We start from the raw sequence: 27,903 nt of genomic DNA, 5'->3' as shown, positions 1-27,903 counted from the left end.
AACAGCCACAGTCTACATTTTAATTAAATGTATAAGAATTAAGTATATAAGACATTAATGAATTTGAAAATATTTTTTATTGTTAAAGGAGATTAACAAAGGCAGCGTAAATAATACTTCTCTAAGAAATTAAAAATTAAAATCATCCTTATCATAAACACAAAACAGAACCCATAAACATTAGCTTTTTTACATATATAGGTAGTGAATACTTAAAGAGTGATGCGTAAAATTAAAATACGTGTTACAAGCACAAAAGCAAGCATGTAGATCTGCTTTAATACCACAAGGTAATGTCCTGCATTACTTGTGGAAATGTTAGAGTTTATCTAACCTTCACCAAAGTTTGCTTTCATTTTCAAACATTTGTACATGGGGAAATCATGCAAACCAAATAAAACACTAGCAGTACATTTCCAAAAGGCAATTTAAAAGTAATATATTATTAAGTAGAGGATATTTAAGTTTATAAAATCGAACCTGTCACTGGTTTTAAGTTTTGGAACTGAGCACCCTTCAAAATTGATGATTTAAAAATAACAACACCTAGTGCTCAATGTACAGTGACAAAAAACTTTTCCATGAATGCAGTCTATATTATTATTATTTCTTATTTGGCTGATGCCTTTAACCAAGGCAACTTAACCACGCGTGAGATACAATTGGTTATAGTTCTTTGTTTTTTTCTTTCCCAGTTGGAGCACAGGCAGGTGAATTGACTTGCTTGTGGTCACACAGAGTCAGCAGCAGGATTTGAACCCACAACATCAGGGTTTGAGTTTCAAATCCTTAGTGACTATGCCACACTGCCTTCCTATCCATAAATAATGGAATCATGTCAAAATGCTAGAGCTCTTCAAATGCAAACATAATGCTGTCATTTGAAAATGGAAAGGAAACATGAGCATTTTAGTAATGCTGACGAATGCAGTATTTTTAGCTTGGCAGACATCAAGCTGATGCTATGTTTCTCTCCATATCCTTTCTCTAATATCTGGTGTGATGACATAGTTTAGAGGATTCTCTCTTGTGTATGGCTTATGTCATGGACTTTTTTCCAGCACATACAGTGGTGTGAAAAACTATTTGCCCCCTTCCTGATTTCTTATTCTTTTGCATGTTTGTCACACAAAATGTTTCTGATCATCAAACACATTTAACCATTAGTCAAATATAACACAAGTAAACACAAAATGCAGTTTTTAAATGATGGTTTTTATTATTTAGGGAGAAAAAAAATCCAAACCTACATGGCCCTGTATGAAAAAGTAATTGCCCCCTTGTTAAAAAATAACCTAACTGTGGTGTATCACACCTGAGTTCAATTTCCGTAGCCACCCCCAGGCCTGATTACTGCCACACCTGTTTCAATCAAAAAATCACTTAAATAGGAGCTGCCTGACACAGAGAAGTAGACCAAAAGCACCTCAAAAGCTAGACATCATGCCAAGATCCAAAGAAATTCAGGAACAAATGAGAACAGAAGTAATTGAGATCTATCAGTCTGGTAAAGGTTATAAAGCCATTTCTAAAGCTTTGGGACTCCAGCGAACCACAGTGAGAGCCATTATCCACAAATGGCAAAAACATGGAACAGTGGTGAACCTTCCCAGGAGTGGCCGGCCGACCAAAATTACCCCAAGAGCGCAGAGACGACTCATCCGAGAGGTCACAAAAGACCCCAGGACAACGTCTAAAGAACTGCAGGCCTCACTTGCCTCAATTAAGGTCAGTGTTCACGACTCCACCATAAGAAAGAGACTGGGCAAAAACGGCCTGCATGGCAGATGTCCAAGACGCAAACCACTGTTAAGCAAAAAGAACATTAGGGCTCGTCTCAATTTTGCTAAGAAACATCTCAATGATTGCCAAGACTTTTGGGAAAATACCTTGTGGACTGATGAGTCAAAAGTTGAACTTTTTGGAAGGCAAATGTCCCGTTACATCTGGCGTAAAAGGAACACAGCATTTCAGAAAAAGAACATCATACCAACAGTAAAATATGGTGGTGGTAGTGTGATGGTCTGGGGTTGTTTTGCTGCTTCAGGACCTGGAAGGCTTGCTGTGATAGATGGAACCATGAATTCTACTGTCTACCAAAAAATCCTGAAGGAGAATGTCCGGCCATCTGTTCGTCAACTCAAGCTGAAGCGATCTTGGGTGCTGCAACAGGACAATGACCCAAAACACACCAGCAAATCCACCTCTGAATGGCTGAAGAAAAACAAAATGAAGACTTTGGAGTGGCCTAGTCAAAGTCCTGACCTGAATCCAATTGAGATGCTATGGCATGACCTTAAAAAGGCGGTTCATGCTAGAAAACCCTCAAATAAAGCTGAATTACAACAATTTTGCAAAGATGAGTGGGCCAAAATTCCTCCAGAGCGCTGTAAAAGACTCATTGCAAGTTATCGCAAATGCTTGATTGCAGTTATTGCTGCTAAAGGTGGCCCAACCAGTTATTAGGTTCAGGGGGCAATTACTTTTTCACACAGGGCCATGTAGGTTTGGATTTTTTTTCTCCCTAAATAATAAAAACCATCATTTGAAAACTGCATTTTGTGTTTACTTGTGTTATATTTGACTAATGGTTAAATGTGTTTGATGATCAGAAACATTTTGTGTGACAAACATGCAAAAGAATAAGAAATCAGGAAGGGGGCAAATAGTTTTTCACACCACTGTATACAATGTAACATATGAAGAATCCATGATATTAGCGCTTCTGGGTAATTACTTCTATGATCCGTGCAAGAGGTAGGTATTATATTGACTCACTGGTTGATGCATGCTCATTGATGCTAATTACTAATACACAAACATTACATAATTACTGAGCTCTAAAATTTTGAAATTGCTCCATTTTGATGCCCTATATAAAAACACATGTATAAATACTGTAATATTATTCCAATTGATTGTATGTTATGGAGATTAATCCAGATTTCTTTTAAGCCCATTAATAACTTCTCCAAAACTGTTTGGTTAGTAGGTATTTTTAGTAGGTCGTAGTTTTCAAAGTGTTATCCATTACAATTTTTATGTTTGGATGCCCAATCCACTGTGTTAAGAAAAAACAAGTTATCGGTGATCAGTATGGTGCTCAAAAGTATACTATATTCTAAGATATATGTGTTAAGATGTTCTCTCTCACCAATATATTAATCTATTGCTTGGTTTCAACTTACAGAAATAACCATTAAAGAGGAAGCTTGCAAAAGATCTCAGGCACAGTGATTGGCCCTCAAAAAACTTCTGAACAGTGCCGATACTTTAAACAATTTTTCCAGTATGCATTTGAGTTATTGAATTATGGCAAGACCAGTGAAGAATGATCAATTAATGTTTTATGCAAAGCCACTTCCAATGGGTATTTTTGACAAAAAAAAATTAGGAAAAAAGTGGATCTATCTTTTTGCATGATTTGAAATCACTCAAGGAAAAAATACAATGGTGAGTGAGAAAACATTAATGATAGACATTTCTTTGAAATTTCTGTAGCCAGGTGGTCACCCTAAATTTTGAGCATTGAAAATGAGGAATTGGAAAAATAGCCATTCTGGATTTCATTTAGTGTAATAGCATAAAGTTTGTCATGTTCATAAAACCAAGTAGAAATGGTAAATAATTGGAAATGCACTGTTTGGTTTTAAGTAGGGTGAAGAACTACTATACAAGCCACAGGTGAAAAAGGCTGAAAAAGGCTACTACTCACCAGACTAGAGCAAATTTTCTAAAAGTCAGCAAAAAAAGTGATAAAGAAGAAGTTCAAGGACCACTAGCTAAACTAGAACATCACCCCTACAACTTTGGGACTGAAACCTCTTACAGATTGTTTACAGGGAGAAAAGAACTGCTATATGTGACTACAGAAAAAACACAACTTACTTGGTTTCATTTATTTTTCCTTAAGGTAAATGTTTTCTAAAACATTGTGAAATTTCATCTTAAAGTATGGTTCACTAGCCTCTCTCAATGTGAACACTAACTAGAAAATTGATCTCATCTATTTACAAGTAGTATTGCTACCTTTCCTGCTCTGCATACTATGGTGTGTTCTTCGTGTTTCCCCATACTTGAATAAAGCCAAAGAGACTAAAAACTATAAACAATGGGCTTTTTATTGAAACAAATAAAGAACACAGAGAGGTATGAATAAAGAGAACAAATGAAGTATAAATTAAAAGAAGAAAAACCAAAAAACATCATAGCCTTTCTGTGCCTACTTAAACAGGTTTTGAAACCCTGTCTGCCCTTAACGGTATTGGCATGAAGCATGCGTTTCACTGTATTACTCAAAAAGATTATAACACAATGCAGTGTAAATCCATGGACAACAAAGAAGTTGATGATTATTACCACTGCTCATTAAAGCCTAGATATCTGAGTTTTATAGGTTGTCATTGATCAATCTGTAGCTTGAAAAGCAAGAGGCGGAAATGCATCCAAGCTAAATACAAAGAACCTTCTTTTCTTCTGTCTACATATACCCATCAATTGTATTTCACTTATGATCTGTGGCAAGCATATAAGACCAATTTTCATGAATGAACAGTCAAAGAAAAGCTTAATTTTTTTTCTCCTATTTCATTTTGCCAAGCACAGTGTTATATTATTGTCTAAATAACATATATGCATTGTCTCTACATATTTGTAGATTGTGAATAACAGAAAAGTAAAAAGGTACTCTCAGGTGAAAAGCATTGCACCAAGAGATAGAATGAGCAAATAAGGATGTCAATAAACACTATACATTGAAAATAGCAAAAGTTATATAGCAGTGTGTTGAGGTGTATTATCTAAAATGAACAATTCCAACACTCTAATGGAACAAGTATTTTTTAAAGACTAAATTTCTTTCTACAATTTTGCTGAACACAATTCATTCATATTTACTGGGTAGGTTCAAGGGCACAGCTCAGAAACAATGGAGAGAGATTACAAAAATGACAAAACAGTAATACTAGTTGTTTGCCAAAGAAAATACTGTCCATATCAATTTACTTCCTTGTGCCTATACAGTATTTTATCATCTTTAGTCTTCAAGAATTATTATACAACACTGTTGCTTGTGAAATTTTCAAAACATGTTGACAAAAAGGAAAAAGACATGCATTTTCTGGCCTAATAAAGTACGAATTACACTTGTACTATATTTCAAAAAGAAAACTACTGTGTAAATCAGCTATTATAGTACCTCTTAGTTGATGAGAGTTTCAGACAACATTCAGGTAATCATGAAAATTAATTTGATTAATTATATATTTAATATCTCTATTCTTTGTAAATTAATGATCCAATTTAGAGTTATAACAATAAAAATCCCACCAAGTACTCAGTTGTACAAATGAGGGGCACAGTTACAGTAAACAATTAAAGGTTTTTGAAACTTCATCACAACCAAGAAATAAAATTGATGTATATAAATAGCCATCTTTGTGTCTGACAAAAAAAATGCTTGCTTTTTTTGGAAGGGGTTCATTTTCCCTTACTTTCTAGTTAGGTTGTAAAAATATTTTAATAGCATATGACTGTAGCAACAGTAGCAACATTGTTCCTGACTAAGGTGTTCCACAGTAGATAAAAAAGGAGTTTCTCATCAACCAGTGTTTTCATGAATTCTCAAGCCACAACGCTATGCCACTATGCATAGTTTCATGTTTACCCTGGTATGGAGCAATCTAAGAGATGACACTTACAGTAGTAGCCTCAGTTACCAACCAGTCATCTTGGAATGCTAATAAATAACGCTGAGGTATTTAGTTATGAACCATGGCCCATAGTGGTGCCCATGTGTTACAATGCTTAACGGTATACCTCACAGCTCCAGTCTCTTGGGGACCCTGCCTGTGTGGAGTCTGCATGTTCTCCTTGTCTACATGAGTTTTTCTTTGGATACTCAAGTTTCCCTCTCACATCCATCACATGTATTTTAGGTTAATTGGTAGTTATGAACTAGTCCCCTGGATGGTTGTTGCACTCCATCGAATCAACCCTGAACTGCTACAAGCAAATTCAGAAATGTTACACTATACGACTTTACCTGAAAATAAAACAAAATCTGCTTTTTCTTGTAATTGAGAAAGTATCTGGACTGACTGCTAGTGGTTAGTGGTAGTTTGCCATGATACATATTTACGTGAATTGCATTGCTTAAAATAGCCATTTTTTACTTCCATAATGTCAACAAATATCTTAAAAAATAAAAGCACTCACCATTAAACCATAAATTTCTGATGAACTCCTTACTTTGGGAAGAATCTTCATCGGAATGTCAAAGAATCTATGAAATACAAAGAGCAATGATGTATAAAAAAAAATACAAAAATAATAATTCCGCATCCTAAACCTAAGAATATGTGAAATAAAATAAAATAAACAAATGGTTTTAAAGAATGAAAAGTAACATTTGCATAAAAGGCAACTTCTACCTTGAAACTTTAACAGATGTTAAATACAGTATATATCATGAGGAAAACCGTTTAATCTCTAGACAATTATATACAATTGTACAGTACATGTTAAAAACATGGCATTAACAATGAATCTATTTTCAATATGCATCAGGCTTACAGGTCACACTATAATGGATCTGACAGAAATTAATTAGAAATTTTCATTTTAATAGTGGAATTATCATAATTACAAGCCCCTCCAACTAGCAAGACATATAGCATATTTTACCTTTTTATAGTTAATTCTGAAAGTAAACTCAAAGATCCTTCTATGTGCCATCATTATCTTTCATTATTCTTGCCATCAAGTACAGTACTCTTTTTTTCTTCAATTATTATTAACAGTATTTTCAACACATACAGCTTAATATAAAACTTATTTGATTAGGTTTCTCTTTTTACCTAACATTTTCCAGATAAAACTGCACCTTTAATAGCCCCTACAAACAGTAACACTTAAATGGCATACATGACTTGATATCACATAAAGTTCTGCTAGTATTGTCTGCTTGTTAATTACACGTCTTACTGAAATGAAAAAATGTGGCAGTAAATGTGCCTATTGTGTTACCTGCAATAAATGCACCCTTACACTATTTATATTCTTTTTAAATTGAAAATAATGTAATAAAAAATAAAATGATAAATATCATTAACTTACTGGCAGAGTTCAGGGTCCCAGTCCAATGTATTAATGTTAAAGAGCATGGTCCTACTGGCATTGGTCACATCTGTACAGTGAACACCCCCATTCTTTCCACCAGTTAAGCTCTGCGGACAGCAAAAATATTAAGAATGCAAACTTAGTTCAAGATGTTTTAAATGAATGTTTGAATTTAGTGAATTATTACAGTGCCATATACATGGATTTTCACAAAAATAATCATATTTTCAACAAATGTACATTTTATCTTTAATATATACTTTGAAACATTAACAATGCATGTGAAATCATTGTGATCATAAAATCCTTTCTAGTTGAGAACTACACATTCTTTAAAAACATATGCAACTGAACATACTGCTGAAACACAACATAAAAGAACTTTAAGGTTACTAAAGACACTTCAGTTCAGTCAAGTATTAAGACTGTGTTTTTGTTACTTTTTTTTTTTTTAGTATGTTAATTTGGTTATTGACCCTTGCTCCTCTGTTTGTACTTTGTCTACATATTTTGTATTATTTGTAATTCTACCCTTGTTGGTTCCCAACAGGACTACTCAGGTGCTTACCTATGAGACCTGTTTATGTTGCCATAGGTCACTGAGCACTGTGGCATCAGATAACTTCTTAAAATGCATCCTTTGGCTCCCTTTTTCCCCCAAAATTCCCCTTTTTACAAGTGTACTTAGTCTTTGGACCATTTTCATCTTAAGATCCTGGGTTTGAATTTAGCTCTTGTTTTTTGCTTTTTCATTATTGGTTTAGCAAACTTGGTTTAGTATTTTATTAATTACATTTTTCATTCTGTTTTGTTTAATTTTTGAAGATGTTTGAAATTTAGAATGTTTAACTACTAAGGAATCAAAATAACAAAATATATTTTAAAAGATTCATTAAATAAATATATAATTATAATGCTTTATTACAAGGTGTTTTGCTGGTTTTGAACTTCCACCTGGTCACAATCATAATGCCAACTTTATCATTTGGAATGAAAAGTATTTCATGCCTTTTAAATCCTGTCATTTATGTCTATTTTCTAAAGACTGTTGATCAATTGTTTGGCTACCAATTCTAGAATAGACTTTTAAATGAATTTTGGATCAATATACTTAAAAGATTATTTTATAGTATGCTCTCCCTTCATAACTCCAGCTCACAATGGTTATGGAAGAAATATAAAATTCTACTGCAGTGAAAAGGTACAGCTACCCTTCACTGGATGTACTACAGTCCCCTCTCAACTACAAATCCCATCATAGTCTATTACCAAAATGCACAAGGAAAAGAGTTAAAACAGGGTGAAGCAATTCCTAAACAATCAAAATACAAATTCATACCCATATAAGCCAGGAGTCAATTGTTCCAAACATTGCACGACCACTGGAAATGGCTCTTCTGACTTCTTCCACATTGTCCATCAGCCATCTCAGTTTTACAGCACTAAAATAGGTACTGATGGGAAGGCCTGTCCTATGCTTTAGGTTGCATAAATAAATAACATTAAAATTGTTACTTATGTAATAAATGTAATAAAATATAGTTGGTGAGTGAAAGCAGGCAGAAAAAAAAACACAAGAGAAAAACACAGATGGTTAAATATTTTGAAAACATCTGAGTAGTGCATGAACAGCAAGTGTGTTCAAGTAGGACAGAGCTGTTGAACTGAAGATAGGACTCTTGACCAGTGAATGAAGGGGAGAGGCAGATCTTCAATTCGAAAGTTCACACCCATTCTGTAAATATTTATTTAACAATATTTTAGGAAATAATACATGCACTTAGGACATTTTCAGCACATGACTGGATACCCAACAAATTAGTTATGTAATTCATTCATTATTCCAGTACAACTCGGAGTCCTGCCACGTGCAAAAGTTTGCTGACGACACTGCTATCGTGGGCTGCATCAGGAGTGGGCAGGAGGAGGAGTATAGGAACCTAATGAAGGACTTTGTTAAATGTTGTGACTCAAACCACCTACAACTGAATACCAGCAAAACTAAAGAGCTGGTGGTGGATTTTAGGAGGCCCAGGCCCCTCATGGACCCCATGATCATTAGAGGTGACTGTGTGCAGAGGGTACAGACCTATAAATACCTGGGAGTGCAGCTGGATGATAAATTGGACTGGACTGCCAATACTGATGCTCTGTGCAAGAAAGGACAGAGCCGACTATACTTTCTTAGAAGGCTGGCGTCCTTCAACATCTGCAATAAGATGCTGAAGATGTTCTATCAGACGGTTGTGGCGAGCACCCTCTTCTACGCGGTGGTGTGCTGGGGAGGCAGCATAAAGAAGAGGGACGCCTCACGCCTGGACAAACTGGTAAGGAAGGCAGGCTCTATTGTAGGCACGGAGCTGGACAGTTTGACATCCGTCGCAGAGCGACGGGCACTGAGCAGGCTCCTGTCAATCATGGAGAATCCACTGCATCCACTAAACAGTATCATCTCCAGACAGAGGAGCAGCTTCAGCGACAGACTGCTGTCACTGTCCTGCTCCACTGACAGACTGAGGAGATCGTTCCTCCCTCACACTATGCGACTCTTCAATTCCACCCGGGGGAGTAAACGTTAACATTATACAAAGTTACTGTCTGTTATATCTGCATTTTTATCACTCTTTAATTTAATATTGTTTTTTATCAGTATGCTGCTGCTGTAGTATGTGAATTTCCCCTTGGGGATCAATAAAGTATCTATCTATCTCTCTATCGACATGAGAAACTTGAGATTGTTTTAAATACATATGATTTATTTAAAATTTGTGTTAGTTACAGATTTTCCCAAATGAAATGACCTTGTAAATGAGAACTCTTCATCAGAACACTGAATACCAGTGTATTTTTTACATGCATAAAAACCTGACTGTATCCACAACAAGATGATTTCACTGGATATGAACCTGCAAACTAATCCATAAGGTCCCATCCAGATACACAATTTATGATAAATGTAACCATTTTAATTTAATACTCACCTTAAGATGGTTCTTGTTTTTACCAGGAGTTCTGTTTATAAGCCTCTCTACTGTGGACTGTGTTCTGAGGTCAAGCCATACTGTAAGTTATGAAAGAGAAAAAAAAAATATTTTTTTTCACAGTGTCTTTAATAGGCACAAAAAAAGATGGAAACTGACAGAACAATTCTCCTGGTCAGACATAAGAAGGGACAATAGATAAAATTTAAATACATCTGTGTTTAATTCATTCGTAAATATAACATTAATTTTCACTATTATGCTGATGACACCAGCTCCACCTTGCTAGTAAACCCACCTCTTCTTTTCCACCATCTTCGCTTATTGACTGCATTACTGAAATAAATCCTGGTTTTCTTCAATTTTTTTAAAATTAAACAGTGACAAAACTGATGTTCTCCTCATTGGTACAAAATCAACATTATCCAAAGCCGATAATCTTTCACTTGTTATTCATAACTCCTTTGTTTCCCCTTCACCTCGGGTCAAGAGTCTGGATGTCATCCTTGATAGTACTCTATCTTTCCAATCTTACATTAATAGCATCACCCGGTCTGCTTACTTCCACCTACGGAATATTAATCGCATCTGCACCTCCCTCACTCCCCATATCACTGCCATTCTTGTTCACAGTCTTGTTACTTCTCATCTGGACTATTGCAATTCGCTCCTCTTTGGTCTCTGTAATAAATCTCTCTATAAGCTTCAGCTGGTCCAGAATTCTGCTGCTCACATCATTACTCAAACCCCACCTATTCACCATATTACTCCGGTCTTGCAGCAGCCTCATTTGCTCCGGATTAAGTTTCAAATTGATTTTAAAATTATTCTATTAATATTTAAGGCCATTCATAATTTCACCCCTCCATATATGTCCAACCTTCTCTCCTTCCGTGAGAACCATGAGAACACAAGAGGACTATTTCATTTATGTTAGGTAGATTGCCCAGAGGGGACTGGGCGGTCTTGTGGCCTGGAACCCCTGCAGATGTTATTTTTTTCTCCAGCCGTCTGGAGTTTTTTTTTTGTTTTTTCTGTCCACCCTGGCCATTGGACCTTACTTTTTTCTATGTTAACTAATATTGTCTTATTTTAATTTCTTATGTTGTTATAATTTTTTTTATTTACTGTTCTTCATTATGTAAAGCACGTTGAGCTACTTTTTTGTATGAAAATGTGCTATACAAATAAATGTTATTATTATTATTATAACCTTCTTCATGTTGCCATTCCCTCCCGTAACCTTACATCCTCCTCCTCCATCCACCTGACTGTCCCTCTCACTCATCTAACCACCATGGGGAGCAGAGCATTCAGCCGTTCTGCTCCCAAGCTCTGGAACTCATTACCTACTGAGCTTAGAAATACTGAATCACTCTCAACTTTCAGATGTAAACTTAAAACCCATCTGTTCGAAATGGCTTTTTTCAATGATTACAATGGCTTTGTTTAGTTTTAACTTTTTATATTTTCTGTATTTTCTGGTGCTTTAAGTTCTGTTTATAATGTGTGCTTTTATTTATTGTTTGTTCTGTGTCCTTGAGTGCTTAGAAAGGCGCCTTTGTATAAATAAAATGTATTATTATTAGTGCTGGGCAACGATTACATTTTTTTTAATTGTGATTAATCGTGGACAATCACAACAATCACATTGTTATGCACAAAATTCAATAATGAACTCAAATGTAGTGTATTGCATGTATTTGGTTTGCAAACACTTTAAACAAATAAGGTGCATTTTAACAGCAGTATTCCCTTTACATAGTAGCAGTTAAATATTTTTTGTAAATCTCAACTTAAACATTAATGTAAATCAAATATAAAAACAGAGCAATTTGCCACATGCCAGGGCATTAATGTTTTATCTAGTTTGTTATAGAAAAACAAGTTATCCTCAGAGTCCAGAGCCACAATCACAACATTATAACAGGCACCTTCTGAGCAACAGCAAGTTAACATTTCTAAATCTGTTTTCTTTTTTATCTGAACAGATGCCAGCAGAAACATTTTCTTTTATCAGGGAGCAGCATAAACAGTCTATGTTCAGTAGCAACTCTTTGAAGGCTAATATTTTTTCCAAAATACTCAGTTTTCTGAAAAGCGCACAAATCAATGATTTCACACATAAATCAACATATAATGTCTGTTGCTGCCTGTTTTGCCTGCTGTTGGCACCTGTTTGCAGCAGCAGCGACTCGACGGCCAGCAGGAATACACGGTGGGCTGGCTGCCTGGTTGTCTTTGTGAGACAGGTGCACGCGGGTTGACAGTTGCAATGAGAAGCAATATGGTTTGTACCTCCTGTCATCGTAAGTGTCTGTCCTCCCAGGCGAACGTTGCCATAGGTACATCAGCTACACAAATGTGTTCAGCACCACGATCAGCTGGGGACCGATCAGCTGATGCCAGTACCTCACTGTCGTTTTCGATCTACATCACCAGATCACTCGCATCAAAATCTGAGTCTGACAAATCAGAGTCTGATTCAACAATAATACGAAAAAAGTTTTGCTTTGAGCATTCACTTTGGTATCTCTCCAGTATGCCATTTTAGAAGCTGTTTGCTCTTCGCTACTCATGCACACGCAGGGAACAGAGGTCAAATCAACAAAGCTAACTTTCCTTCTAGCAAAAGCGCATCGAAAAGTGCTGTAACAAGAAGATCACTGATCTGTATCGATCAATAGTGAGACTGAGACTTTCGAAATAATAACAAAAACTGCATTAACGTGCGATAAAATAATTTGTCGGCATTAATTAATGCGTTAACACGATAATAACATGTTAACTTGCCCAGCCCTAATTATTATTATTATTAATAACCATTGCCTAAATTTACCTAGGCCAATGTTTCTCCCAAAACTCACACATTTGAAAGTGTTGTTTCTCTTGTTTATGTGAATTGAAGCTAGTGTGCCACATTAACTGTTTTAATGAAATGAGAAAACTTTAGAAGAAAAATCAGTGCAGGATGCATACAGTTACACAAATACACACACACACACACACACATAATTAGATTAATTATTTATTTAAATCAGCACTGGAAATAATTATGGGAAAAAGGCAAAATGGCCCCAGATTAATAACTTCCACTTGGCCAGAGCATAAAGTTACTCCTAATTTAATTTTTATGACAGTCAATATTGCACTAAAAATTATAGCTTTGATACACCAACTCCATCCAATAGTATGCTTCTGTCCTCTTTTCTCTCTCTCTCACCTTGGCCTGTTGGTGTAAAAACTCTCATTCATAAAATAGACTGCTCCGCATTTACATGAATGGCCACTGTGAAACAATCTGCAACCACAAAGGGCAATACATCACCAGCACAAAAGTTCTTAATTGTGAATTAGGTAACTCTTCCACCTATTGAAATCCATTGAAAAATGCAAGTGAGGACTGGTTTGGAATAGAACTGCATTTCAATAAAACACCTTGAATATAATGCGAGGCTTAATGAACTGTCCCTCATAGTGGCACCAGTGCTGGAGTACCAGTGCTGCTAGTGGTTTTGTGAACAGCAACAGAAAACATATAAAAATACATTGACTTCCAGACACAAACTTCCCAAGTGTCACATGTCTCCTTATGAGTGATAGTCTCTTTGAAGACGGTTTGAACTGGCCAATTTAGTTAACCAAGAGACTGGCTAAAGTTAGCTAAAAGTTTATGATAGCATGGCTGAAAATGATGAAGATGATGAGCTCCTCTTTGTAAAATATACATAAGATTCTTATGATGCTGCTGATGTAGTAAAGTTTCCAGATTTGTAATATTTACTATTATCTCTGAATTACACAAATCTCTCTCATACTAAATTGTGCATTAATTTCATCCAAACATTTATGAGACATGTTTTCTGTTACTTGATCAATATATCGCTTAGGTTTTGACAATTCTTTTAAAATAAATGAAAGGAAACTGAGTCTATACAGTGCCTAATTTATCTTTTGTCTGCTATCGAACCCTAAAATGTGAATTTCCCCTTGGGATTAATAAAGTATCTATCTATCTATCTCTATCTATCTATATAAAGTAATATTTTTGCACTTGTTTTCTGAAAATATACATAATTACATTGTCTTACCAATTGCATTATAAAGAGGATCACCGGTCATTTTGTCCCAGACAACTGTTGTTTCTCTTTGATTGCTGACTCCAACAGCTTTATTATAAAACAAAATGAAAGAAAGATACGTAAATCTGTCAAAATGCACCTTACACAGTTCTCGTTTATAACGTAGCACAAAATAAAAGTACAAAACAATTACAGGAATTAATTTAAAAAAGGAAAAACTGTCACATAATTCATTATATTTCAGTAAACATACTGTATATACTTGTCAAGTTTGCCATGCATATATTACAATTAATTTAAACAAAAAGAAAGGCTTTTTTATTTCAAAATATGAAATCTGTTAAGAATACATTATTATGTAAGTAAAAAATTAATATGTGAAAACATAGACAAAACTGTCTCATATTTACATTTTTGTTAGTTGTGCTCAGATGTTATTTAACATAATAAAAATAAATAATAAATGTGAGCCTTTTCCAGACAGGTAGGAACTTACCCTTAATATTAGCAATATCAATGCCAAGCTGGGAAAGCTTCTCACAGGTCTTTTCCATGCACTCATAAACAGACTGCAAAATCTCCTTTGGATCTTGTTCAACCCATCTTATTTGAAAACAGAATATAAGATATAAACAGTTAATATTCTAAAACAATTCAGTGTTTTTCTCTTTTTTTTCTTTTTACAAACTGTGACATTAAAATGAAGACAAACACAAGAAAAAAAATCGTAATTTTATAAAAACTCTATACCAAGTATCAAATACATGTAGGGGAAAACAGACATAAATCATGGAACTTTAAAAAATTACCCACTTTTGAAAAGTAGCAAAGAAATTTGTTTCTCAGGTGTGGACTGTACAAGTTAGTAAGGTCCTCAGCATAAAAAGCATGCATCTAAAATTATTTTCAGTCATACGTTTCCCTTCATATTAATGTACTAATGTCAAGATAACACAGTTACAAAATGATTTAACATAAATAATTAGATGCAAAGAAAAAAGGTGAGGCAGCTTGAAAATTGTTCATGTTTTGACAATGGGAGATACGCATGACACGAATGTTTGAAATGGGGGTATGGCATGGTGGAACAGTGGACAACACTAATGGTTCACAGATCTAGCATCATGGGTTTGATTCCTTTGTCTTGCCTTTGTCTGCAAGTAGTCTGAAGGTTTCCCAGTAACTCCATCGTTTTTGCTCTGGGTACTAAGGATTCGTGGCCACATTCGCAAGATATGCAGATTAGGTTAATATGTGACTCATGGTGGCACTATAGTTAATATTGCTGCCTCATGGATCTAGCTTTCTGGATTTAAATCCTGCATTCGGTCATTGTCTTTGTGAAGTGTCTTCAACCTGTGGCTCCAGGTAAGTGTGAGGGTGGGTGGGCCCTGTAAAGTGTATGGCACCCTTTCCTGCCTGGCACTCAGTGCTGCTCACTGCAACCCTAGAGTAATTGGATTAGATAATGGTATGTTATATCATGAATATCTGTTAATTTGGCTTAAAGATCATATCAAAATGTATGTATGTAAGGCAATCATACTTTCTAAATAAAGTGGTCATAATATTTACATATACAAAAGTTGAATTTAAAACAAATGCATGTAGAGTGCATTAAGGGTAGAATGGTAGCAGAGGGATTGGCATTGCTACCTCACAGCTTCAAAGTCCTGGACATGAATTTTGGCAATATAACTGTTTATGTGACTTTGCATGTACTTCCCAAGTAGAAATGGGTTTTCCGACTAGAACTCAAAGACAAGTGTGTTATAAGAAACTGATGATTTTAAACTGTTCCTTGAAGTGCATGCTGGATGTGTGTGACTGTACCTTGTGAGGGGATGGATGCATGAATCACATTATGATGGTTAGAAATATAAACTACATGGACTTACTTTCCTATAAGGCTTTTATACAAAACATTCGGTAAATCTATCTTAATGGATCAAGTTAATCTGAATTGAACATTTATTATTCCTAAATAGTCTTGTTAAACATGAAATGTATACAAATACTGTGACTCACTTAATACAAGTCAAGGAATTTAAACTGCAAGAACAAAAACATGCTTTGTAGTTTGCACCCACAGCTTATCAATATAATGGAAATAGTACCTCCATCCTAGTATAAGTATAAAAACTATATTTTATATAGAATTATGTTTTTGTACAATAAAAATGAGGTTATATTTCAAAGTACAATTACATACCCTTCTTTAGGAAACTTCTGCTTTATTTCTACTTGATGGTGGCTCAATAATTCTGCAGTTTTAGCATTGAAAACCTTAAAAGAAAATAAATGAAGAATAATACAAATGATAATAAAGGGAAAAAGATACAAAACATATACTGTAGTAAATATACAGCATTTTAAGACTATCCTAAGAATAAAGAAGCCATCTTAATGGAAACATAACTTGATTTTGCTTGGTAGATATTTCTGGTTTGAATACTACTTCTATGTTTGAACTGCATGTGCAGTGAAAAAAATGCAGCAATAGATGGTGCTTACGCAGCGAGCATAAATATCATCTGTTGTCCACTAAAATTGTCTTGCAAACGATGTTTTAACAGTGAGAGCGCGTTATGCTCATGTGTTTTCAGTGCTACTTTCACTTTATTTTTGGTGTGTTTGGTTGTATATATATAGTCCCTATCTATTAACCATGGCATCCACACTCAACATCACTATTATTCACTAAGGTACAGTAAATGCAATTTTCATTTTATTACACAGTATTGACATATTTTTATTGTTTTCATGTTTTATTATTTAGGGCATTTAATTCTGTTACTTTAATTTAAATTATGCATATTTGCTGTTTACATTTATCAAAATGGGTATTATTAAGTATCTGGGAATGGATTGATTCACTTTCCATTAATTCTACTGGGGAAAATTGCTTCAGACTTCGAACATGATTAGTTTCAGGAGGCTGTTTGAAGTATTAGGTACAACTGTGTATGTGTATACACAAACAATTAAGAATATAAGAATATTATTATGACAAGAGCAGTCTAGGCAGCCTAACACAGCTCATTAATCTCTATTCACATACCTTTCTAGGCAAAACATTTATACTGGAATCCACTGTACAATTTCCCTTCATAATTCTGAACTCCTCTTTGTCTCTTAAGCTCAGTTTACTTAAACTGAAATGTTAAACTTCTTCAGCCTTTCCTCAGATCCCATACCCAGAAGAGTCTAGTAACTCTATACATCAACAATGAACACAATATTCCAGAAAAGGCCTCACAAGTCCACTGTACTGCTTAAGCATAACATACAGTAGCATACTATAGCTATACAGTATGTAACTCAACATCCTATTACCTTTCTTAATTACTTCTGCAGATGATATGAATGTGAACAATGACAAATCCAAGGTGACTTTTATGTCCATACTTTTAAGATTCACAATCTCTATTGTATAATTATATATAATATTACTACTTCTTGTGTGTAACATTTCACATCAGATTGTTGGTTATTAAAATGGGCAACACCGCGGCATTGACTCCTGAGAGACCTCATTTGTAAAATTATCTGATTTGGAAAATTGTGCTTTTGCATCCATCACAACACACCGTGAACTCACACTTCTTTTAGTTTGACCATGAGCTTCTAAAGAGGGACTTTTATGCATCACAAAAATCAAGATAAATAACACTGTTTCCTAAGCTTTCACCAAAGACTTTTTTGCTTCCTCAAAATTCTAGCATTTTGATTGAACATAATCTCCCCCACTAAACCCTTGTTGACTGTTCAATAGTAACTTGTGTACTTGATTAGTGTTGCTTGACCATGTCTTTAATATTTGCTTCCATTAATACACCTGTGATACCTGCTAAGTTTATAGACCTGCAAGTTACTAGGATCAGTTCAGCCATATATATATATATATATATTATATATATATATATATATATATTGTGGAGGATTGCCGGCTTCTTACTCTGGCCCTCACCCCCAGGCCGCCAGGAGGAGCTCTCCGGACAGCATGGACATGCCCCGAGGTCCAGCAGGGCCTCATGGACTATGTAGTTTCTACACACAGCCCTGCTGGATACCTTGGGGGCCACCAGGCGTCGCTGTAGGGGGGCTCATGGGCTCGTATGTGCCCTATAACCCGGGGGTACGTCATCATCACGTGACAGGAAGAAACAACGTGCTCCCGGGTTGAGGAAAAGGACTGTTTACCCTGACCCGGAAGGAATAAGGAACTGTGGACTGTTGGACAGGAACACCTCCGGGTCAGGGTGTATAAAAGGATTGTGGGTAAGCCCAGACTGAGCTGAGCTGGGAGGTAGGAGGGCGAAGTGTCTGGGCGAGGAGGAGTGATTTATTGTGCCTTAGTATTGTGATTTATGAGTGTGGAGTGGAGGGTGCTTTGTGCACGTGAAGACAAGAAAATAAAGAAGTCTTGTGTTTATACCTCGTGTCTGGAGTGGTACCTGAGGGTCCGAGAGGTGGATCAAGGACGTATCTGTTACAATATATTATATATATATATATATATATATATATATATATATATATATATATATATATATATATAAATATAACAAGAGTTTAATGGTGTCCAGTTTTCACGAATAAACCAAGTAAGTGCTTTGCACATAGGAAAGATGCTATAAAAATTATATAAAATTATTATAGTTAAACTAAGTAGATGTTAAAGGTTTTAATATGTAATCACTAATTTCCTTGAGAACACTTGGATAAATGTTATCTAGGCAAATTGATTTATTTGATTTTAGCAATTCTCAATCCCTGCACTGTACTCTCTCTCTTGCTCTAATTTCATGGAAAAAAAATAATTATTTTATGAATAAACTGCAACTTGATATTTCTATTATGCTCTGTCCAGGGATTGTTTCTGTTTTGTGCTCAATGCCTGCTGGGATATCCTCCAGCTTCCCTGCAACCCTGTTCATGATAAGTACAGTAGATTTGAAAATGAATGGATGATGGATAGCATCCTCTTCAACTGTTACTGTGTTCATTGGCACTACAGTTAGAGATTAAGTTATTTTTGCTTTGTTATCTAAAAGATTTCACATATGTACACTCTCAGCACAGAGCAAAAAACCCAGCAAGTTAGCCAGAAGTGAAATTGATTGCAGAATTGTGTGGCATATAAATTAGCTGAAAGGAAAACCACCACTGTAAATACTTCAATACATATACGTAAATATGCCATTTATACGTTCATATATACAGTTGTAAATTAAACAGTAGTTATGTTGCTCCCCTGCCAAAATCAACAGTAGTCTTTCAAAACATCTAGCTATTGTTTTACCTCACTCTCCATTGATATCCGTTCACACCCGGAATAATAATCACTATGTCCTGCTTCTTTTCACTTTGTAAAGCAGGTGACCTGTCAAGTCTATCTGTGGCTCAACTTATGTGGAAAATCTGAAGCTCTTTAACACAGAATGAACTAATCTCACTTGAATAAAAATATTTAGTGCCTCTAGTATTTCCCCAACCACCCAAAGAACCTGTAAAATACAAGTAAATGTTACATTCTGTTCAACAAACTGTATATCCTACGCTCACAGTCCTGGCTTAGGGTAAAATTTGTAACTTACACATGCTGTGTCTCGGGTGGAAAAATACAAACATGGTGCCTATTCATCTGGACCTTGTTAAGCCAGACAAACAAACAATAGTAATCCAGACATGGTGTATTACACAGTTTACTAATGACTTCTCTAAAATACCAAACAGCACACTACTGATATACAGTGGGTACGGAAAGTATTCAGACCCCCTTCAATTTTTCACTCTTTGTCATATTGCAGCCATTTGCTAAAATCATTTAAATTAATTTTTTCCCTCATTAATGTACGAACAGCACCCCATATTGACAGACAAAAAAAAGAATTTTTGAAATTGTTGCAGATTTATTAAAAAAGAAAAACTGAAATATCACATGGTCCTAAGTATTCAGACCCTTTGCTCAGTATTTAGTAGAAGCACCCTTTTGAGCTAATACAGCCATGAGTCTTCTTGGGAAAGATGCAACAAGTTTTTCACACCTGGATTTGGGGATCCTCTGCCATTCCTTCTTGCAGATCCTCTCCAGTTCTGTCAGGTTGGATGGTAAACATTGGTGGACAGCCATTTTTAGGTCTCTGCAGAGATGCTCAATTGGGTTTAAGTCAGGGCTCTGGCTGGGCCATTCAAGAACAGTCACAGAGTTGTTGTGAAGCCACTCCTTCGTTATTTTAGCTGTGTGCTTAGGGTCATTGTCTTGTTGGAAGGTAAACCTTCGGCCCAGTCTGAGGTCCTTAGCACTCTGGAGAAGGTTTTTGTCCAGGATATCCCTGTACTTGGCCGCATTCATCTTTCCCTTTCCAGCAGTGCCTGGTTGTCTCCACACATACCGCTTAGAATTAAGGCCAAAAAGTTCTATCTTGGTCTCATCAGACCAGAGAATCTTATTTCTCACCATCTCAGAGTCCTTCAGGTGTCTTTTAGCAAACTCCATGCGGGCTGTCATGTGTCTTGCACTGAGGTATGTGTGGAGACAACCAGGCACTGCTCATCACTTGTCCAATACAGTCCCCACAGTGAAGCATGGCGGTGGCAGCATCATGCTGTGGGGGTGTTTTTCAGCTGCAGGGACAGGATGACTGGTTGCAATCGAGGGAAAGATGAATGCGGCCAAGTACAGGGATATCCTGGACAAAAACCTTCTCCAGAGTGCTAAGGACCTCAGACTGGGCCAAAGGTTTACCTTCCAACAAGCCAATGACCCTAAGCACACAGCTAAAATAACGAAGGAGTGGCTTCACAACAACTCTGTGACTGTTCTTGAATGGCCCAGCCAGAGCCCTGACTTAAACCCAATTGAGCATCTCTAGAGAGACCTAAAAATGGCTGTCCACCAACGTTTACCATCCAACCTGACAGAACTGGAGAGGATCTGCAAGGAGGAATGGCAGAGGATCCCCAAATCCAGGTGTGAAAAACATGTTGCATCTTTCCCAAGAAGACTCATGGCTGTATTAGCTCAAAAGGGTGCTTCTACTAAATACTGAGCAAAGGGTCTGAATACTTAGGACCAATGTGATATTTCAGTTTTTCTTTTTTAATAAATCTGCAACAATTTCAAAAATTCTTTTTTTGTCTGTCAATATGGGGTGCTGTGTGTACATTAATGAGGGAAAAAATTAATTTAAATGATTTTAGCAAATGGCTGCAATATGACAAAGAGTGAAAAATTGAAGGGGGTCTGAATACTTTCCGTACCCACTGTAATTTAGTATCGTACTATCCACATTTAATCACATTTATGCCTGGTTGTGCACAGTCATCAGTTCACATCATTAAGAGGCACACTTTCTAACTTTTCTTTCTTTACTGATTCTTATATGTTAAACTTAATGTGCCATTGTTTTAACTCCAGCAGTGAGATTTATGCTAACTTTTGACTTGGTATCCTTTGCAAATTATGTTTGCTTCTTTTTATCTGAACCATTTAAATAAAAGATGAGCATCAGCCGTAGCTCAGACCTCCATAGAGCACGAGCCTCACATCAAAACTTGTTGTTTTCTATATTTAAGTAGTTTCTGAACTAATGTAATGAAACTACACATGTAATCTTTTCGATTTAAGTTAAATTATATTCATATAAATATTCTAATATACTGTGTGGTTAAAAACCATGCAAAATTCACATACCTTAGCACACATACCAATTTAAATTTACACTTCTATCAGGTCTATATAATTTGAATCTCTCTTACAGAACACAATATAATCAAAAGAAGTAATGTTTATGATTAAAAGAGATATCAAGCTACCAGAAGAAGTGGATACATGGCACTGGAGGAAGGGAATAGAAAAACTCCAATGGAAAACTTCCCCAAAGAACATCCTTTAGGATAAAGAATAGAGAACAAGAAAGGGTTGGTAACAGCCAGTCACAGTGAGATTCCCAATTGCATTTGGCAACTACATCTAACAGATTAGATATTTTCTATAATTTTAAATGATTACATTTAATAAGATTTTCGTTTTCACTTTCACAACCAAATGTTTTGTTTTGAATATACTGCAAATACTTCCAATTGAATACAAAAAGATTTCAAGATGAACACAATAAAAACTGTGGGTTAAATGCTTAATACATTATGTATTATACTAATACAATCATGGTTAGTGTATTTAAAAAAGAAAAAAAAGAAAGAAAAAAAACTACCGATACGTTTAAGAATTTATGTGGTTTAATGGTCAGTTCTGATTTACCTGTGCACACAGCTGGGCTTCTGCATACCACTTGTTTTTAAAATGTCAGAATCAGAAATTAATAAATTCATAAACATTTACTGCAAGAAAAGCAAACAAAGGGTACCATAATATCTGAAGGAAGTAGTACTTGTAGAAAGTATTAGGACAATCTAGATGAGAACAGGTACTATCGACTTAATTCCTCCAAAATAACTAGTTTTCTGTCTACCACACTACTTGGTAGCTATTATTCCAGGTGTCTATGTTTCTCTGCATAAAGAAAAACTTGCTAATGTTTGTGCAAAATTTACCCTTAACAAGTTTCCCTGTGTTCTCGATGAACTTATTTTAAAGTCAGTTTCGATCCACTGGACTAATCCCCTTAATAATTTAAACACTTCAATCAAGTCCCCTCTTAGGGCTCGTTTATACTTCATGCTCAGAACGCGTATGAGCATGTGGCTGCCATGTGTTCCCAGTGTTCATTTGATGTGTCCTCGGAGTAGGTCCTCAAAAATTAACGCGACACGTGCGTGAGTTGCAGTACCAGCAAAAAGTCGGGGGGCACAGTGTGATAAAAGTTGAAATGTGACGTCAGAGTCTCTGTTTACTATCTACATGCGACAGAAAGCCTCTATGCGGATCCTACGGGATTGATGTCCATCCATCCATCCATTTTCCAACCCGCTGAATCCGAACACAGGGTCACGGGGGTCTGCTGGAGCCAATCCCAGCCAACACAGGGCACAAGGCAGGGAACCAATCCTGGGCAGGGTGCCAACCCACCACAGGGGATTGATGTGCGCGCTTCAATATTTGATGAATGGTTCGATGCGGTGAAGCAACATGCTGGCATACCTATGCATTGGTGGTGCTTTTATATTCAAGTGTCGCATATTCTCGATCATAATGACACGATACATTTTGAAAATCTCACATACCATCTTTTGTGCCATCCTTTTTTTTTTTTTCTTTTTTTTTTTTGCAACTTCACAACAGCAACATAATGTACAGCGCTGTATTTGAGCCACAGAGAAAACGAATTAAGGACATGGTGAAAACGTGTATTTTGTTATTAAAGTGGAAATTTTGGCTTTAATCTCGAAATGACCACTTTAACCTCGTAGTTTACTTTATCGTTAAAGCAGACCGTCATAAACGTCATCCCAGTTTTTAATCGCTACGAGCTTCTTGGGACTTCCTCCTGACGTGACAGCATCGGCAAGCAGCAATGGATCACCACACAGAACACATTAAATGTATGATATTCCAACTCTCTACAAATTTAGAATCTTTAGATTTATACTTGATATTATTTTCATGATGAAATGCATTAAAGTATGTATGTTACATTGTACAGATAAATCGTTAATTTCATTTAAATAATGAATACTGTTAATAATTACACACATGGGGGTGACATGATGGCAGAGAGATAGCACTGCTGTCTCGCAGGGAGTCACGTCGCTGGTATTTGCTGCTTGGGTTTTGCATGTTTTCCTGCTGGGTTTCCACACTGTGCTCCGGTTTCCTTCCAAAGATATGCAGAATTGGGGATTTGGTTACGCTAAAATGACTCCATTGTACGTGTGTGCTTGTATTCACCTTGCGATGAGCTGAGGCCCTGTCCAGGGATTGTGCTGTTATTTAGAGAGTCAGATGGGGGGGAGGGGTGATGTTAGAGCACGTGAACTTATCCAGTGCAGCAGGAACAATGCACATGTTGATCTTTTTTTTCTTTCAGTACATGTGCCTTCCCTGTTTATTTATATATCTCTGCCTGTCTGTCTCTCTATTACGCAGTGCTCTGTCTGTCTGTGTGTTATGGATCTTAAAAATAACAGTTATAGGGACAGTTGTTCATGTTAATTGCAGTCTCAATTGTTAAAAAAATATTTTAAAAGGAGCATCCCACATGAAAATATAACGATCTCATTAACTGACAGTGCATACCAATTTATAAATTTTATGTCCGTTTGAGGTTAACAAGAAAAAAAAAAAGCAACACTTTATCCCCAGCGGGGAATCGAACTCAGGTCTGTGAGGCACGGCAAAGCTGCTGCGCTCTAAGAAGCAAGTCTTAGCGCGCTACGCCACGGAAATTGTCATATCATCCTTGAAGCTTTTGTGAAAGTGTTTATTTGATCTTTGGAACTCAGGCTTGGAACAGTTTATGCCTACTACATTTTGTAACATTTATTACTAAAATATGAAAAAGTTTCTGTTTTAACAATGTGTTTACACAGATTACTGTAGAAACGGAACACACATGAAATGCATGTGTTCCAAATAACGATCTATTATTTCCACTTCACTCCCAGATAATCAATCAAGGCATGAGCTGGGAAAAGTTCACGCACGTTCTAAGTCGGTGGGGGGATGGAATAGCCGGCTGCTGGCAGCTTGTCTTTTATCAGCACATTTAGAGGACAAAGGATGCTGGCGGAGAGGTGTGAACGGATTTAAGAAGCGATTTAAGGTGGGCCGGATCTACAAGTTTTTTCGTAGGTTCTGGTCATTCTAGTGTTAATTCTGCACCCATCTATAAACATCACCCTAAACTCCCACTTCTTTTAGTTTGATGCCCAACCACTCATGTGGCACCTTATAAAATGCTTTCTGAAAGTCCAGATAAAGAATACCATAAGCTCCACTTTGATCATATCCTTTTGTTGCTTCCTCATAGAATTCCGGCATGTTAGCAAAATATTCCCTCTATTGAACCCATGCTGACTGCTCAGTAAAACTCCTGCACTTGACATGTTCTGCTCAATCTTACCCTTGATAATTCCTTCCATTAATTTTCCACTGATGTACGTTAAGCTTACTAGCCTATAGTCGCTTGGATCTGTCCAGTCACCCTTTTTATATAACGGGATAATATTTGCCATTTTCCAGTCATTCAGAATTTCCCCAGTGCACAGTGACTTCCCGAAAATATGTGTCAAGGGTTTATATACTGCTTGTACTCGCTAACCTCCTTAAGAACTTGCAGGTAAATATTTTTTGGTCCTGGAGAATTGTTTGATTTCACTCTATTTAATCTGAGCAGTACTTCTCCCTTTACAATATCCAAATCCCTCAGTACCTTCTTAGTAGTCCCAATTACGTTGGGAGGTTATCTACTTCCTCACTTGTGAAGACCTGAGAAAAATGCTTATTTATAGCATCTGCTATTTCACTGTCTGTATTTTTTAATTCCCCTTTACTATTTCTGATGCACTTCACCTCCTCCTTGACTGTTCTTTTACTACTAAAATACTGAAAGAATCTTTCAGAGCTGCCTTTCACCTTATCTGCTATATTCCTCTCCAACTGTCTTTTAGTCTCCCTAATATCCTTCTTAATGGTTGCCCTCATGTTATCATACACCCTGCAATTCACATTGGAGTTATTAGTCTTATACAACTTTTACAGCTGTTTTTTTCCTTTGCAGCTTCTTTTTTTAATTCTTTATTAATCCAGTGCAACGTTTTTTAAATTTCTTATTAATTCTAAATTTAGGCATGTACCTGTCCTTGATTACATTTTTAAACCTGTTCCATTGCTCCTTAACTGTCTCCACACTTAAAGGCTTATCCCGGTCTATCCTCCTCAGACATTGCTACATTTGCTCAAAACTTGCCCTACCATAGTTTTAGTCCTTGCACCTGCACTATTATAAAAACACTGAGAATTGTATTATAACATATTTGATCATATCCTTTTTTTTTTTTTTGCTTCTTCTGCTTTTAACTCTTAACCATTTTAGGAAGCATCAGTGAAAGACTGCTTTTAGCTGAATAGTGCAGTCTTCAAAACATTTTATTTTTACCACATAAATACCACAATAAAAAAAAAAAAAAACAGTATAGTGGCAAAAGGTGTCATGTCTTAGGCCACCCAACAGATTACTTTTAAAGCTAGCTGTCTGGATAGAACATCTTCTGAAAACACTGTATAATAATACAACAAATACAAATAACACTTTGTAAGTAGAATTTTGAGTTTTCCAGAAGCTTATTGATACTGCCTTATGAAATGGCTAGAACAACACAGTTGTGTTTCACAAACCTCTCCTCTGCTTTGGCATGATATTGTATATACAGTGAGTATAATGTGAGAGCCAATGATTGCAAAGTGCCTAAAGGATGCTTAGCAAGTCATCCTATTGTAAAAGTAATTTTCACATTTTTTCATGCAGATTATTTACCATAGCCCCCATCCCTCAATATTCTTTGGACATTCTTGTCAGAGCTCATACCAAGTTGAAGAAACCAATGAACAGAAACACCAGGGAACATGATTGGGATTATATGCCTTGTTTCACCCCCTCAGTGCTGCTTATATCTGCAATACAAAGATATATTTACAAGCATAAAAACAATAAAATCCATTTCAGTCTTTCTTAATCTTTGCAACCTTTGTGAGCTTCAGCTAAATTAAGAATAGGACGTAATGTACTTAACTTGCACTTAAGGTTAGCTTGATCAACAAATATTGCGATATGGCTTTTATTGACCTTTATTGTTATGTCTGCTTAAAAGCCAGCATGGGCCGTTGCACAGTCAAAAAATGCAGAATGGCATATAGTCAGCTGTGTACATATCTGCAAATTAAAGGTCTTCCTGCATTTGCCAGTGGACTCAGTGTTTGGTTTTAAACATAATCAGAGTCAGAAAAACCTCTACTCCCTATCATAATGTTGAAACAAATGTGTGTTTGATGTGGCTCATAAAATATACCACAAAAAAAAAACACAAAAACAATCATAAATAAAAAGTAACACATACACAATTAAATATAAATAGGACAAAATAATATGGTATCCACTTCTATAACTAGGAAAGTATAACTCATCTCAATAAAAGAAATGTGCCCTGGACATGGGCTTAAAGCAGCCTTACGACCAACCACCCTAAAGAACCCAGAGTTGAGATGGGAGGCCAGAAACAGGACTGTTTTGCTTTTGAGATCTGCAAATGTAATACTCACCCCTCTCTATAGACAGAGGCTGAAAAATAGTTGAGATGGGTCTAAAGAAGTCAGATGTGTCTCTCTTCTGCTTTACTTTAGCATTTTTTATTTGTCCTGCTTTCATCCATCCTTTGTTTATATTTAATAAAGCCACTACTTGTGTGTTTGGGCCCTTGGCATCAATCTCATAATGCATACCCATGTATTTTTATTTGCTAAATACGTTTGCCCAATGTCTAACTTAAGGAAAATTAAGATGTAAGCTATAGTGCTCACCAGTTGCTTTGCTTGAAGTTTTGACATTATTTTTTAACATTGAACTAACATTCAGCACTTTTCTAAATATGATGATAATATCTACATAACATTCTGAGACCTATCTCAGCAGTATTGGGAGCAATGTGAGAAACTACCATGGATAGGGCGCCAGTCCATAACAGGACTCACTCATGCACACAGTCATCCTGGGGCCAATTCGGTTTTTAATTAACTTCACATGCTCGTTTTTAGGATGTGG

General features: G+C 36.1%; 1 protein-coding gene across 4 annotated transcripts in view; it reads right to left on the bottom strand.

Moving 5' to 3' along the window:
• gk (glycerol kinase) overlaps window positions 1–27,903 on the bottom strand; it is a 100,303-nt gene that overhangs the window by 58,368 nt on the left and 14,032 nt on the right. For 2 of the 4 annotated variants that reach the window (XM_051926258.1, XM_051926259.1), the window contains exons 2-9: window positions 16,395–16,468; window positions 14,679–14,785; window positions 14,192–14,269; window positions 10,101–10,180; window positions 8,459–8,596; window positions 7,117–7,226; window positions 6,217–6,283; window positions 3,716–3,733 (exon numbers count right to left, since the gene is read on the bottom strand). In XM_051926258.1, the coding sequence (XP_051782218.1) occupies window positions 3,716–3,733; window positions 6,217–6,283; window positions 7,117–7,226; window positions 8,459–8,596; window positions 10,101–10,180; window positions 14,192–14,269; window positions 14,679–14,785; window positions 16,395–16,468 (672 nt within the window). The remainder of the gene's footprint in view (window positions 1–3,715; window positions 3,734–6,216; window positions 6,284–7,116; window positions 7,227–8,458; window positions 8,597–10,100; window positions 10,181–14,191; window positions 14,270–14,678; window positions 14,786–16,394; window positions 16,469–27,903) is intronic. The other 2 variants (XM_028799708.2, XM_051926260.1) reach the window with 1 other exon arrangement.

This window comes from Erpetoichthys calabaricus, chromosome 4, assembly GCF_900747795.2.
Source record: "Erpetoichthys calabaricus chromosome 4, fErpCal1.3, whole genome shotgun sequence".
In the NCBI taxonomy this organism is placed as follows: Eukaryota; Metazoa; Chordata; class Cladistia; order Polypteriformes; family Polypteridae; genus Erpetoichthys; species Erpetoichthys calabaricus.
This window is presented reverse-complemented; position numbering and strand designations above follow the sequence as displayed.